The 13970-nt window shown below is 49.6% G+C and overlaps 1 protein-coding gene across 1 annotated transcript in view; it reads left to right on the plus strand.

The window, feature by feature from the left end:
• The window catches only part of FRMPD3 (FERM and PDZ domain containing 3), a 79925-nt gene extending 66734 nt beyond the window's left edge, over window positions 1-13191 (plus strand). Inside the window, exons 13-14 of the mRNA XM_015127964.3 lie at window positions 5529-6350; window positions 8570-13191. Of these exons, the coding sequence (XP_014983450.2) occupies window positions 5529-6350; window positions 8570-11658 (3911 nt within the window). The 3' untranslated portion in view covers window positions 11659-13191. The remainder of the gene's footprint in view (window positions 1-5528; window positions 6351-8569) is intronic.
• The last annotated feature ends 779 nt before the right edge of the window (window positions 13192-13970 follow it).

The following is a 13970-nucleotide window of genomic DNA, read 5'->3' on the forward strand; positions in this document are numbered from 1 at the left end:
TATCATTTTTATGCCTTTGCATCCTCATAGCTTAGCTCCCACTTGTAAGTGAGAACATACAATGTTTGGTTTTCCTTTCCTGAGTTACCTCACTTAGAATAATGGTCTCCAACTCCACCCAGGTGGCTGCAAATGCCATTATTTCATTCTTTTTTATGGCTGAGTAGTAGTTCATTATATATATTTACCACATTTTAGTCTACAGCCATACGACCCTGAATGTGTCCAATCTCATAACCACATTAAAAAAAATTTTATATTCATTTATTAATTTTTTTAGATGGAATCTCGCTCTGTCACCCAGGCTGGAGTGAAGTGGTGCAATCTCACCTCCAAAAGTGCTAGGATTACAGACATGAGCCACTGTGCCCGACTGTACCACATTTTTCTTTATCTACTCGTTGACTGATGGGCATCTGGGCTGGTTCCATATTTTTGCAGTTGTGAATTGTGCTGCTACAAATATGCATGTGCAAGTGTCTTTTTCATATAATGACTTCTTGGATCAAACGGTAGATCTACTTTCAGTTTTTTAAGGAATCTCCATACTGTTTTCCATAGTGGTTGTACTAGTTTACATTCCCACCAGCAGTGTAAAAGTGTTCCTTTTCACCACATCCACACCAACACCTATTTTTTTTTTAATTATGGCCTTTTTTTTTTTTTTTTTGACAGAATCTTGCTCTGTCGCCCAGGCTGGAGTGCAGTGGCACAGTCTCGGCTCACTGCAACCTCTGCCTCCTGAGTTCAAGCCATTCTCCTGGCTCAGCCTCCTGAGTAGCTGGGATTACAGGCATGCACCACCATGCCCAGCTAATTTTTGTATTTTAGTAGAGATGGAGTTTCACCATGTTGGTCAGGCTGGTCTCGAACTCCTGACCTTGTGATCCGCCCACCTTGGCCTTCCAAAGTGCTGGGATTACAGGCATGAGCCACCACGCCTGGCCATTATGGCCATTCTTGTAGGAGTAAGGTGATTTTGCACTGTAATTTTGATTTGCATTTCCCTGATAATTAATGATGTTGCACATTTTTCCATATGCTCGTTGGCCATTTGTATACCTTCTTTTGAGAATTGTCTATTTATGTCCTTAGCCAACTTTTTGATGGGATTGTTTGTTTTTTTCTTGCTGATTTGTTTGAGCTTCTTGTAGATTCTGGATATTAGTCCTTTGTTGGATGCATAGTTTGCAAAGATTTTCTCCCACTCTGTGAGTTGTCTGTTTACTCTGTTGACTGTACCTTTTGCTGTGCAAAAGTTCTTCAGTTTAATTAAGTCCCAACTATTTGTCTTTATTTTTATTGCATTTGCTTTTTGGTTCTTGGTCATGAAATCCTTGTGTAAGCCAATGTCTAGAAGGGTTTTTCCAATGTTATCTTCCAGAATTTTTATGGTTTCAAGTCTTAGATTTAAGTCCTTAATCCCTCTTGAGTTGATTTTTGTATAAGGTGAGAGATGAGGATCCAGTTTCATTCTCCTACATGGGGCTAGCCAATTATCCCAACACCATTTGTTGAAAGGGGTGTCCTTTCCCCACTTTATGTTTTTGTTTGCTTTGTCAAAGATCAGTTGGTTGTAAGTATTTGGGGTTATTTTTGGGTTCTTTATTCTGTTCCATTGGCCTATGTACCTATTTTTACCAGTACCATGCCTTGTAGTATAGTTTGAAATCTGGTAACGTGATGCCTCCAGATTTGTTCTTTTGCTTAGGATTGCTTTGGCTATGTGGGCTCTTTTTTGGTTCCATGTAAATTTTAGGATTTTTTCATAGTTCTGTGAAGAATGATGATGGTATTTCGATGGGAATTGCATTGAATTTGCAGATCGCTTTTAGCAGTATGGTCATTTTCACAATATTGATTGCACCCACCCATGAGCATAGACTGTGTTTTCATTTGTTTGTGTCATCTGTGACTTCTTTCAGCAGTGTTTTATAGTTTTCCTTGTAGAGGTCTTTCTCCTCCTTGGCTAGGTGTATTCCTAAGTGTTTTATTTTTTTGCAGCTATTGTAAGAAGGGTTAAGTTCTTGATTTGATTCTCAGCATGGTCACTGTTGGTGTATAGCAGTGCTACTGATTTGTGTACATTGATTTTGTATCCTGAAGCTTTAATGAATTCATCTATCAGATTTAGGAGCTTTTTGGATGAGTCTTCAGGGTTTTCTAGGTATATGATCATATCATCCGTGAACAGTGACAATTTGACTTCCTCTTTACCGATTTGGATGTCCTTTATTTATTTCTCTTGTCTGATTACTCTGGCTCTTTCAGTTATTTTTAAAAGTACAATTAGGTTATTTTTGACTGCAGTCACCCTATTGTGTTATCAAATAGTAGGTCTTATTCTTTCTATTTAGTTTGCTCTTGTTTTTCTGGTTTCTTAAGGTAGAAGTGGAAGTTTATGGTAATTCATATGAAATATTTCCTCTTTTTTTTTTTTTTTACTTTTTTTTTTTTTTTTTTGAGACGGAGTCTCGCTGTGTGGCCCAGGCTAGAGTGCAGTGGCCCGATCTCGGCTCACTGCAAGCTCCACCTCCCGGGTTCGCCATTCTCCCGCCTCAGCCTCCGAGTAGCTGGGACTACAGGCGCCCGCCACCACGCCCGGCTAGTTTTTTGTATTTTTTTAGTAGAGATGGGGTTTCACCATGTTAGCCAGGATGGTCTCGATCTCCTGACCTCGTGATCCACCCGCCTCGGCCTCCCAAAGTGCTGGGATTACAGGCTTGAGCCACCGCGCCCGGCCAATCTTTCCTCTTTTTTAACGTAGGCACTTTCAGCTACAGATTTCCCCTTTAAGAACTTTTTAGGCCGGGCGTGGTGGCTCACACCTATAATCCCAGCACTTTGAGAGGCTGAGGCAGGCAGATCACTTGAGGTCACAACTTCGAGACCAGCCTGACCAACATGGTGAAACCCCATCTCTACTAAAAATACAAAATTAGCTGGACATGGTGGCACATGCCTATAATCCCAGCTACTTGGGAGGCTGAGGCAGGAGAATCACATGAACCCAGAAGGCGGAGGTTGCAGTGAGCCAAGATTGTGCCATTGCACTCTAGCCTGGGCAATAGGAGCGAAACTCCATCTCAAAAAATAAATTAATAAAAAATTTTTAAAAAGAACTACTTTAGCTAGATCTCATAAATTTTGGTATATTGTATTTTCATTTTTATTCATCTCAAAGTATTTGCTAATTTCTCTTCTGATTTTTTTTCCTTGACCGCCTGGTTATTTAAGAGTGTTTTGGCTGGGCGTGGTTGCTTATGCCTGTAATCCCAGCACTTTGGGAGGCCAAGGCAGGCAGATCACTTGAGGCCAGGATATTGAGACCAGCCTGGCCAACATGGTGAAACCCCATGTCTATCAAAAATAGAAAAATTAGTCAGGCATGGTGGCAGGTGCCTGTAATTCCAGCTACTTGGGAGGCTGAGGCGGGAAGATCACTTGATCCCGGGAGGTGGAGGTTGCAGTGAGCCAAGATTGAACCACTACACTCCAGCCTAGGCGACAGAGCAAGACCCTGTATCCAAAAAAAAAGGGGGGGTTTTGTTTGATTTCTACTTGTGATTTTCCCAGACTCCCTTCTGTTATTGATTTCTAATTTAATTATGCTGTGCTCAGAAAATATATTTTGTATTATTTTATTCCTTTTAAATCTAGTAAGGCTTATTTTATATCATAACATATGGTTTATTCACAACAGTGTTCCATATGCACTCAAGAAGAATGCATATTCTGCTGTTGTTAGATAGATGGTTCTGTAGATTTCAGTTAGATCTAGTTTGATTTATAGTATTGCTCAGGTCCTCTGTCCTTGTTGATATTCTGCTTAGTTGTTTCATCCATTATTGAAAGTGGAGTATTGGCCGGGTGCGGTGGGTCATACCTGTAATCCCTGCATTTTGGGAGGCCAGGGCAGGTGGATCACTTGAGGTCAGGAGTTCGAGACCAGCCTGGCCAACATGGTGAAACCCCGTCTCTACCAAAGACACAAAAAATTAGCCAGGCGTGGTGGCAGGCACCTGTAATCCCGGCTACTCGGGAGACTGAGATAGGAGAATCACTTGAACCCAGGAGGCGGAGTTGCAGTAAGCCGAGGTCGTACCACTGCACTCTAGCCTGGGCAACAGAGTGAGGCTCCATCTCAAAAAAAGAAAGAAAGAAAAGAAAAGAAAGAAAATGGAGTATTGAAGTCTCCTACTACTGTTGTTGAATTGTATATTTTTCCCTTCAATTCTGTCAGTTTTTTCTTCCTGTATTTGGGGGTTTTGTTGTTAGGTGCCAGTGCTGTACTTTTGTCATACATGTAATCTCTAGTGAAAGGCAGCACTGGCATATTGACTCTGTCAAACTGGAGTTTGAGTGGCATTTCGAAGTCTTGTTTTCCAGCATCTTGATCACCATGATGAGCTATAAGGGCAATGACTAAAAACATGGGTTTTGAAGTCCTTCAGACCTAGGCTCAAATCCAGTCTACCACTTGGTCTATGTAACCTTAGGCGAGTCAGTTTCTTTAGCTGTAAAATGTAGATAATGATAATAACTACCTCATTGGGTTGTTATGAAGATTAAGTAGGATCACATATATTAGGACCTTAGCCTAAGTTAGTGCTTGTTTGTCATCTGTCTGTCTGCTGTCTGAGTGTATTCTCACAGATAAAATAGGGAAGAGCTCCAAAAACAGTGAGAGAAGGTATTCACAGATAAAGCATTTGCAATAGATAATTCTCAGATGCACACACCTACCATCATTAAGAGCGATTGACGAGAGTATTTGCCACATGTATGTGTAATAGGTAGGGCTGGCCCTGTATGAATGCAGAAAAGAATAAAATTTGAAGAATTGTAAGAATGCTTTCCTTACCCTCCTCCCACATATGCACATCCCAGCATATCTCCCATATACTTTACACATTCAGACCCTAGAATTCTAATATAGAGCATTATTCTTTTAGGATCCCTCCATCAACAGGCGTCTCTGAAATGCAAACTCTTGGGCATTATATGTAGCCTGTTTAACGGGTTCTGACTGAAGCATTAGTAACTTGTCAGATTTATTTCCTTCTGCTAGAAGAGATTCAAGATAACAAGAACAACAGAGCACTGGTGGTTGGAAAAGCTCTGAAAAGAGGTGGGGGCAGGGGCAGGAACAGTTCCAAGTGGGACATATGTCTACAGCTGACTTTCAAACAGAGGGTATCCATGTAAGAGTCCAGCTGTGCCCAGATACCAGGCTCTAAACCAAGGTGTTCACTCCCACCCCTACCATACCCCATGCATTTTCCCATTTCAGAGGTGATGGGGCTATTAGCAGCTCAGGTTATTAGACTCAACTCACTCTGCTTTCAGGGTCAGCAGTAACATAGCTCATCAACTTCCCTACCCCTAATCTTTGGCAGCCAGGCAATGCTTTGTCTTGGGACCTGCCACTCGGTCGTGCTGCAGAGACATGGGCCAGAGACGACAAGGGAGCTCAGTCACAATCCTCGGCACCAGGGTTCATCTGTTGATTCTCTTTCTGGGTTTAGATTACATGCACAGCGCCCACCGCCCTGTCACTGGGGGCCACCTGGGGAAAAAGGAGAGTAGTTATGTGGGCAGCGTGGGCACCAGCCCCAGGAAATCGAGCCGCTGCACGCCCCCACCTGCCGACTCTGAGCTTGTCAGCTTCTGCTACCTCCATATGCGGGAACAAAGAAAGGAGCAGGAAAGTCGGACAGATGTCAACGAGAACCTAATCTTCTTTGAGGAGACCAGGCCCCGAACCAAGTCTGACCCCACATCCAAAAGTTCCGGCCAAGGTTATGAGGTAGTCCCTGATGACTTTGATGCAGCTAGCCTAGACCATGAGCCTTGTGCCAGCAGGGCCCGGTCCTACACCTTGGACAATTCCCTTGGGGCTGACGCCCTGAATTTCTACTGTGACTCTTGCAAAGCCAAGCTCCAGGAGCAGCTGGGCCCTCGCAAAGGTGGGAAGCCTGGCTCGTCTCGTGACAATATAGTAGATTTGATGTCCCTCCCACCACCTGGGAGTGAGGAGGAGGAGGAGGAGGAAGATGAGACAACTTCCCTGTTGCCAGCCATTGCTGCCCCACCCCCTGGTTTCCGAGACAACAGCTCTGACGAGGATGACCCCAAGCGCCGGGCTGTCCAGAGCCAGGAACAAGGACGCCACCTGCGTGGGCTTCTGTACGATGAGATTCCAGTGACATTGATTGACAGTGTGCAGACCCGGACAGTTCGAGATCATGCCCAGGAGCTAGATGATGCCCTGGTGTCCACTCTGCAGGCCCTGGAAGCCCTGGCTGCATCCGAGGATGGACCACACCCACCACCCCCACAGACTGCAGGTAATGACCGATTCCTTCTCCCTCCTTCCTCCCACTTCTCCTGTCCAGGAAGGGCCAGTGAGTAACATTGTGTCTTCCCAAATAGATGTCAGAGTCACTGAGGTATGTCAGGGCAGTGGAAGGACCAAAGGTTGTTTAGATAGTGTCAGAGGAGCAATGATGCTGCAGCAGGGAGCAGCTGCTCAGCTCTAGCTAGAGTTCTGGCTCTCGTCATTGCATCTCTTTGGAAATACCTTACAGATAGATCCCAGGGATTGAGGTCATGACAGCTATGGATGCAGGCCAGAATGGAGGATCAGAGAAAAACTGTGAGAGATGTAGAAGACAGGCGAAGAACAGAACATCCAGCATGCACATGATTGAAAGAAAAGCAAAACGACCAACTCACTACCTAGTGACCTGGGACCAGGGGAGCCAAAGGCCATCACTGCTCATGGCTGAGGTCTTTATCCTGCCTAAGAACATGGGCTCCGAATCAGATGCACCCAAATCCTGGTTTCTTCAGTCATTGTCAGTGTAACCTTTGGCAAGGCACTTACTCTCTCTGACCCTCATTCTGTAACCTTAAATGGGTTTTATAAAAGTAGTTCTATCACATGGGGTTGTTATAAGGATTGAATGAGATCATTCATGCAAAGCATGTAAGCACTGCCTAGCACACAGTAAGGCCTCAGTAAGTGGTAGCTATTGTTACTAAGTATTAGTTCATAGGAGAACTGTACAACATGCATGCTGTTCCCTGTTATAGACACACGTATGTCCATCTTGTAGACAAACACACGTCACACATGTACCCATAGTCACACATATGTCCCTCCATACACATACACCTTAAAAAAAGAGAAGAGAGCCGGGCGTGGTGGCTCACGTCTGTAATCCCAGCACTTTTGGAGGCCGAGGTGGGCAGATCACTTGAGGTCAGGAGTTCAAGATCAGCCTGGCCAACATGGTGAAACCCCGTCTCTACTAAAGATACAAAAATTAACTGGGTAGGCTGGTGCACACCTGTAGTCTCAGCTACTCAGGAGGCTGAGGCAGGAGAATCGCTTGAACCTGAGAGGTGGAGGTTGTAGTGAGCTGAGATTGCACCATTGCACTCCAGCCTGGGCAACAGAGTAAGACTCTTTTAAAAAAAGAGAGAGAGAGAGAGAGAGAGAGAGAGAGAGAGAGAAGAGGTAAATGACACAGCAACAGAAAAGGAATAGGGAGGAATAGGGACCACGAGAAAGCATGTGAGGCAGGGAAAAGTGTAGAAAGGGAGGGTGAAAGTATTGGGGTCAGAGAAAGCCTGCCTTTTCCGTATGTGAGGATACCCTTGACATTGGGCAGCCCCCATGTATTTGGCCCCCAGGGCTGGCATTTCTCTTTGCTTAGAGTCTGGAGAGAGTGCTAGCTGCTCCCAGGCTCAAGTCCCATGTGGCTGCTGGAGAGAGGACAAGCTCAGCTAAATGGCCTCAGCTGCAATGACTGTAGGCAGGCCTGGCCAGATGAGGAGGGATAGAGAGAGACCTCTCTTTGCCAGCCCCTCTTTAGGACAATTAACAAAAATTTCCTAGCTGTTGAATCTAAAAATAGTTGTGATTAGCATGCTGTTTTGCATGTGATTTGCATGGTAATTTGCCATCAAACTGCCCAGATCCTCGCTCCACCTCTTTTGTTTCTGTTTTGGATTCCAGCCTTTCATCCCCTTCTTATAGCTTGCCCCTCTTTGTCCCCTCCCCTCCACTCTTCCCACCCTCAGCCCTACATTCTCACCAGGCCTGATTGTTTTTCTCCAGCTGGAAATACTGCCGGCTAACCTTGGCTTCTATGCACCTCCTATACAGTCAGCCCTCTGTATCTGAGGGTTCTGCATCCACTGATTCAACCAACCGCAGATCAAAAATATTTGACAAAAAGAAATATGTCTATACTGAACATGTACAGATTTTTCTTGTCATTATTCCCTAAACAGCACAGTATAACAACTACTTACATAGCATTTACATTGTGTTAGGTATTATAAGTAATCTAGAGAGGCTTTAAAATACATGGAAAGATGTACACAGGTTACATGCAAATACTATGCCATTTCATATCAGGGACTTGAGTATCTGCAAGTTTTGGAATCTTCAGGAGTCCTAGAGCCAATCGCCCATGAATACTGAGGGACAACCGTGTAGAGCTGGAAAAGAACTTGATTTCAGTAAGCGTAACAAGCCCTATCCCTGTTCCTCCAGGTCTGATTGTGCTGGCCACAATCACTCCTGAATCATCGCTGGACTCGGGTCATGAAACCAACTCTTCAGAGCTCACAGACATGTCAGAGATGATGTCGGCCATGAAGCAGCACCAGAACACCACCTACTTCCTGGCCCAGCACCTCAACAAGGACAGCCTCCTTGCCCGCAAGGACCTGCCCTTCCGGATCCAGAGCTGTGCAGCCCAGGCCGTTCTTACGGCCCCTTACTCTCTCGGGCGCCCGGATCCCAACCCATCTCTCCAACCCATTGCCACAGGCCAGAGTACTGGCCCCACTGGCGCTCGGAGGAAGCTGCCCCAGTCAGAGGGCCAGGTACAGGGAGAACGAACATACTCCTTGGCAGTGCACCCAGCACTGTCCCCACAGCTTAGTGAACAGAAGAATCTGAGCCTGCTGTCCCCAGTTCCTGAGGACAAAGGGCCTGGCCACACTAGGGCAGGCCTAGAAATGTCACTGAGGGCAGCCACATCATCCCTCAGTGAAGAGCAGGTCTCTGAGCTGAGGGACAACCTGCCCAAGGAGGTCAGGTTGAGCCCCAAGCTTATCCTGGACCCAAAGGGCAGTGTGACCCCGGCCATCATCTCGGCTGCCCTACAGCAAGTGGTTCACAGTAAGAGTCTAGTCACTCCTGGTGGGGCTTTGGGGAACCCCCCCAGCAGGGGTGAGAGAAGGCTGGAGGCCAGCATGGGGAGGCCAGAGGTTAGCATGATGAGTAGCAGTGCAAATAAGAATCTGAAGTTCAAAATTAGCCCTAGTGCTCCAGAAACCTCACGGAATTCTCAGCATCAGCTGGGTGCAGAGGTCTCTTCCAGCCCCAGAGCACCCACAGGCAGCTGGGCTGAGAGCCTGCACCTCTCCCAGCGGGAGGACAGGCTGCCTGTTCAAAATTTCCCTCCCAAAAGCTATCTTCTGCGAACAAGCCGAGAGTCAGTGGGCAAGCAAGCTACAGGGGACATGGCAGGCAAAGGTGGGCCAGAGGGTGGTAAGCCCACCCTGCAGAAGCAGGGCACCATCTCCAGCCAAGGAGAGAAGGCGCAGCTGGAGAGCACACCCAAAAGAAGCAAGCTCGAAGAGACCAGCCTGGTTCCCCGAGCTACCTACTCCATGGCTCTGCAGAGCCCCAGCTGCCAGTCAAGAAGCCACAGCCCCAGCTGCCAGCCCCATGGCCACAGCCCCAGCAGTCAGTCTCGAGGCCAGAGCCCCAGTTGCCAACCTCGAGGCCAGAGCCCACTGAGGTCTCAGGCTGCCAGCCGGCAGGTGAGCACCATGCCCTCTAGGAAGCTTGAAACAACTCTCAATGGAGCCCACTCGACCTCTGAAGGCCCTGCAAAACCCAAGTCATCCCGAGGTCCTTTCCGGCTACGCAATTTATTCTCTGCCACCTTCCCAACCCGCCAGAAGAAGGAGACAGATGAGCGGCAGGCCCAACTGCAGAAGGTAAAGCAGTATGAGCTGGAGTTCCTTGAGGAACTTCTAAAGCCACCAAGCCAGGGGGAGCTGCCAGGCACCGAGTACCTGCAACCTCCAGCACCTGGCCGCTGCAGCTGCCAGCTCCGCAGCAGCCCCGTGCAGCAGGGGCCGGGAATGTCCCGCGAGCAGAGGCGCAGCTGCGACTGCAAGCGCATCTGCCGGGGGGGCCGGCCGCAAGCCACCCAGACACCAGTGCCCAGCCTCCGGGGGAGGGAAAGGGACAGGGTCCTCCCTAGCCAGAGGCAGCCAGAGGCTGGCCCAGGCGTGAGCCTCAGCAGCCCCATCAATGTCCGGCGCATTCGTTCTACCAGCCTGGAATCCCGAGAGTGCCGATCGGACCCTGAGAGTGGTGTTTCGTGCCTGACCACGTGTGCCTCAGGGGGCGAGTGTCTGGGAGCTCCCAACTACAGGAAACTGATGCGCCGCTACAGTATCAGTGAACTGGACCAGGGTGACAGGGCCTCGCTGACCTCGGATGTCTACCCACATCCGCCCCTGGGCATGCTGCCCAGGGAGGCCAAGGAGTTAGAGGCAAGCCTGCCCATAGCCTTGGGTCCCAAAAGCAGGTCTCTGGAGTCACCGACGCTGGGAGACCCCTCCTACGTCCAGGTTGCCCCAGAGACCAAAGGCCCCAGACAGATGGCCGTGTTCTCACTGCCCGCGGAGGTGTACCGGAAGCCTGCCGAGCTAGACGAGGACAGTGAGAGCAGCAAGTGCTGCTCCATCCGCTACTGCTTCTACTACCGCAAGTGTGACATGGCAGATGATGCCAGTGATGGCAAGGATGAGCTCTCTTACTCTATCCCCATGAAGATTCTGCCTGGCATGAAGCTGGATGAGCAGGTGGTGCCTGTGGTGAGCAGGACCCTGCAGGTGCTAGATGCTGCTACCTGCAGCAGCAGCAGCCCTGAGGCCTCCCGCACTCAGGAGATTGACCTCCGTGTGTCCACCTTCGAGGGGAGCCTGGCCAAGATCAATGCCCTGCGGGCTCATGCCTATGGCCTCCCTGATGGCTTCCTGGCTGCCCGGCTGGACACCAACGAGCTGCTGACAGTCCTGCGGCAGTGTGTGGCCAGCCCCGAGGCCCGTGCCCCCAAGCCCTATGTCTCTCAGATCTCCGAGTATAAGCTCGAGCTAGCTCTCAAGTTCAAGGAGCTCCGGGCCTCCTGCCGCCGTGTGGCCAATGTGGACAAGAGCCCAACTCACATGCTGGCAGCCATCACGGGCAGCTTCCAGGTGCTGAGCAGCCTCATTGAGACCTTCGTGCGGCTGGTGTTCATTGTGCGCTCCGAGGCCCAGCGTCAAGAGCTGCTGGCCAAGGTAGAAGAGGTGGTGAGGAACTACACCTTCCTGCTGCGTGCAGCTGAGGAGTCCACAGCCCGTAACCTTAACCAGCAGCAGCAGCAGCAGCAGCAACAACAACAACAACAACAACAACAACAACAACAACAGCAACAGCAACAGCAGCAGCAGCAGCAGCAGCAGCAGCAGGTGGCAGCAGCTGCAGGGGCAGCCACAGAGCACCCACCAGGCTCCCCAACTTCGGCGACTGTTATGAGCACATTCACCCACTCCTTAAAAACCCTTATTAAGTAGGGCATCTGCCCACACCTGTCCCCCTTCCCCAACCATGGCCCCAGGTTTGAGCTTTGTGGTCCTTGCATCTTGTGGTGAGTGTGTGTGTATCTGCTGGGCCAGTCAGGGTCCAAGAGCCCATCAGTCTCCAGGGAGTGGAAACTCTCTCGATTAAGGCTCTCTCTTAAGGGCTGCAGACTTAGCTGCCGCCCTGGGTGTCCTCACCCCTTCCCTGGCCTCTGGGCCTCACTGTGAGGAAAAAGGCCCCTCGTCACTCTGCTCACAGCAGGGCTGTATTTTATCTCTTCTCTCGGGCTGAGAAGTGACATCAGGCTCACTTCCTGCTCAATCCACGTTGGGCGCTGGGGGAGCCAGAGCCTGAAGCAAGCGGACCCTCAGGCCTTGAGCTCCTCGTGGCATTGGCTCCCCTGCTGGGAGCAATGGCAGTAGCAGCAGGCCACATTGCCATGCCGAGGGGAGAGGGCGCTCAGTCCAGATGTGCCCAACCACCTTGGGCTCACACTCACCTGGCAGGTGCCACCCTGAGGGCCTGTGCCTCGGTGAGATGTCTGCAGAAAACAGCCACACTTGGCTGTTTGCAGCCGTCCAACAGGCTGCCAGCCTGGGGAGCCCTCACCTCCAGGTCCAGTAGCTCCACACCAGCCATCCCCAAAGTGCCCTGCCTCTCACTGATGGGCAGGGCAGCTCAGTCCACTAGGGAGCAAGCATCTGGAATCACCCCACTCGTTTTGGGTAAGGTACCTGGTGAAAACGTCTGCCTGGGGAGACCCAGTGCAGGCCTAGGAGCCCGCCCAGCCCAGCACAGGGGCTGTTGCTGCAGGCGTGAGGCTCCGCTCTCAACATCTCTCTACCAGATAGACTGTCCTTAGGAGTTTGACTAAGCTGTGGATCGGGGAGGGGGGTGGGGGGAGGGGGGAAAGGGGTAGGGGTGGGGGGTGTTGATGACTATATCTTAAACTTTTGGAAGCTAGCGTGATATGTTAATCCTGAGTATATGCTTTTGGCTGTGTATTGACCCTGTGGATTTGTCTCTCTAAGAAAAGAAGCTGAGCGCCTTACCTGGTGCAGTCGTGCACCTCTTTCTCCCTCTCTGGAGCCATCTGGAAGGGAATTCACACTGTTTAACATCCACCTTGACACACACCTCCTATCGCCACCAGCGCTGCCACCGCCGCCGCCGCTGCCACCACCACCGCCACCACCGCTGCCAACCCTCCCCCCGCCCCCCACCCCCATCCCCGCAACCTTCCTGGGAGTGAAGACACGGAGTCCCTACCAACTGTCCCACTGTAGGGAACAAAGAAAGCCAATGTTTCTTCTGTAGATTGCTTCTTGTTCACCTCTCCATATCTCCCCATTTCCCACACCCTTGTGCCCTGTGTCTGCCTCTGTTTCATCACTGTGTCAGAGGTCCATGTGAAATCTTTCATTCTGATGTGAGTTTTATAAAGATGTACACTGTGCTTAACCCCTGCCCATCCTTGGTAGCCTCTAGTACAATAAAGTCTCCCTGAGTGGTGAGTTCTCCCAGCAAGGAGGAGGGGAGTTTCTTCTGCAGAATCCAGCCCCTCCCTTCCTTGCTTCTCCTCCCCCAGGACCAAGTTGTTGAATGGGCCAGAGATGCAGCCAGCGGGGAATCCTTTTCCCCTCAGCCACTGCAAGCTGGAGTGCTGACATGGTCTTCTTTTTCTCCCAACTTCGCCACTCAGCCCCTGCCTGTGTCATTCCACTGCCATCCTTCACCTCTCCCTCAGCCTCATGGAGAGGAAACATTTTCTAATGTCTGTATATAGTATATATACTACATAAAATATATAAATTATATATATATACTAATTTATGTCTTGTTTTTCAAACAAGAATGATTAAATCTATTCATCTTACTATCCCAATAAGTCTTTGCGGTGCCTCTTTGTGGGTGTCCTTGTGTCCTTGAATTGTTGGTTGGTGGTGGCCCTTTGTGTGCTCCTCCTGGACCCCTGCTCTTATGTACTGGGAACTGGTGGGTGATGACAGCTAAGGACCCTGTTCCTCCCACCTCCGCAACACGCAGGGGATCCCCTTTGTTCCTCTTTGAAGCCTCCTGTTTCTCATGGGAGTTGGAAATTGTCTACCACTTTCTCTTGACCATGGGGCTTCTGGCTCACCTGGCCACCATGGCTGTGACCTCAGAGCTGAAGGGTTGTGGCGGGGGGGGGGGGGGGCATGTGGAAAAACACAGTGTGCTCTGTGCCTAGTGTATCAGATGGCCTGGAAATTAGGATTTTAGGCCACTCCTCAGACTGGGGTTGGGAAATGGCGCCTCTCCCTCT

The sequence above is a fragment of the Macaca mulatta genome, chromosome X, assembly GCF_049350105.2.
Source record: "Macaca mulatta isolate MMU2019108-1 chromosome X, T2T-MMU8v2.0, whole genome shotgun sequence".
NCBI lineage: Eukaryota > Metazoa > Chordata > Mammalia > Primates > Cercopithecidae > Macaca > Macaca mulatta.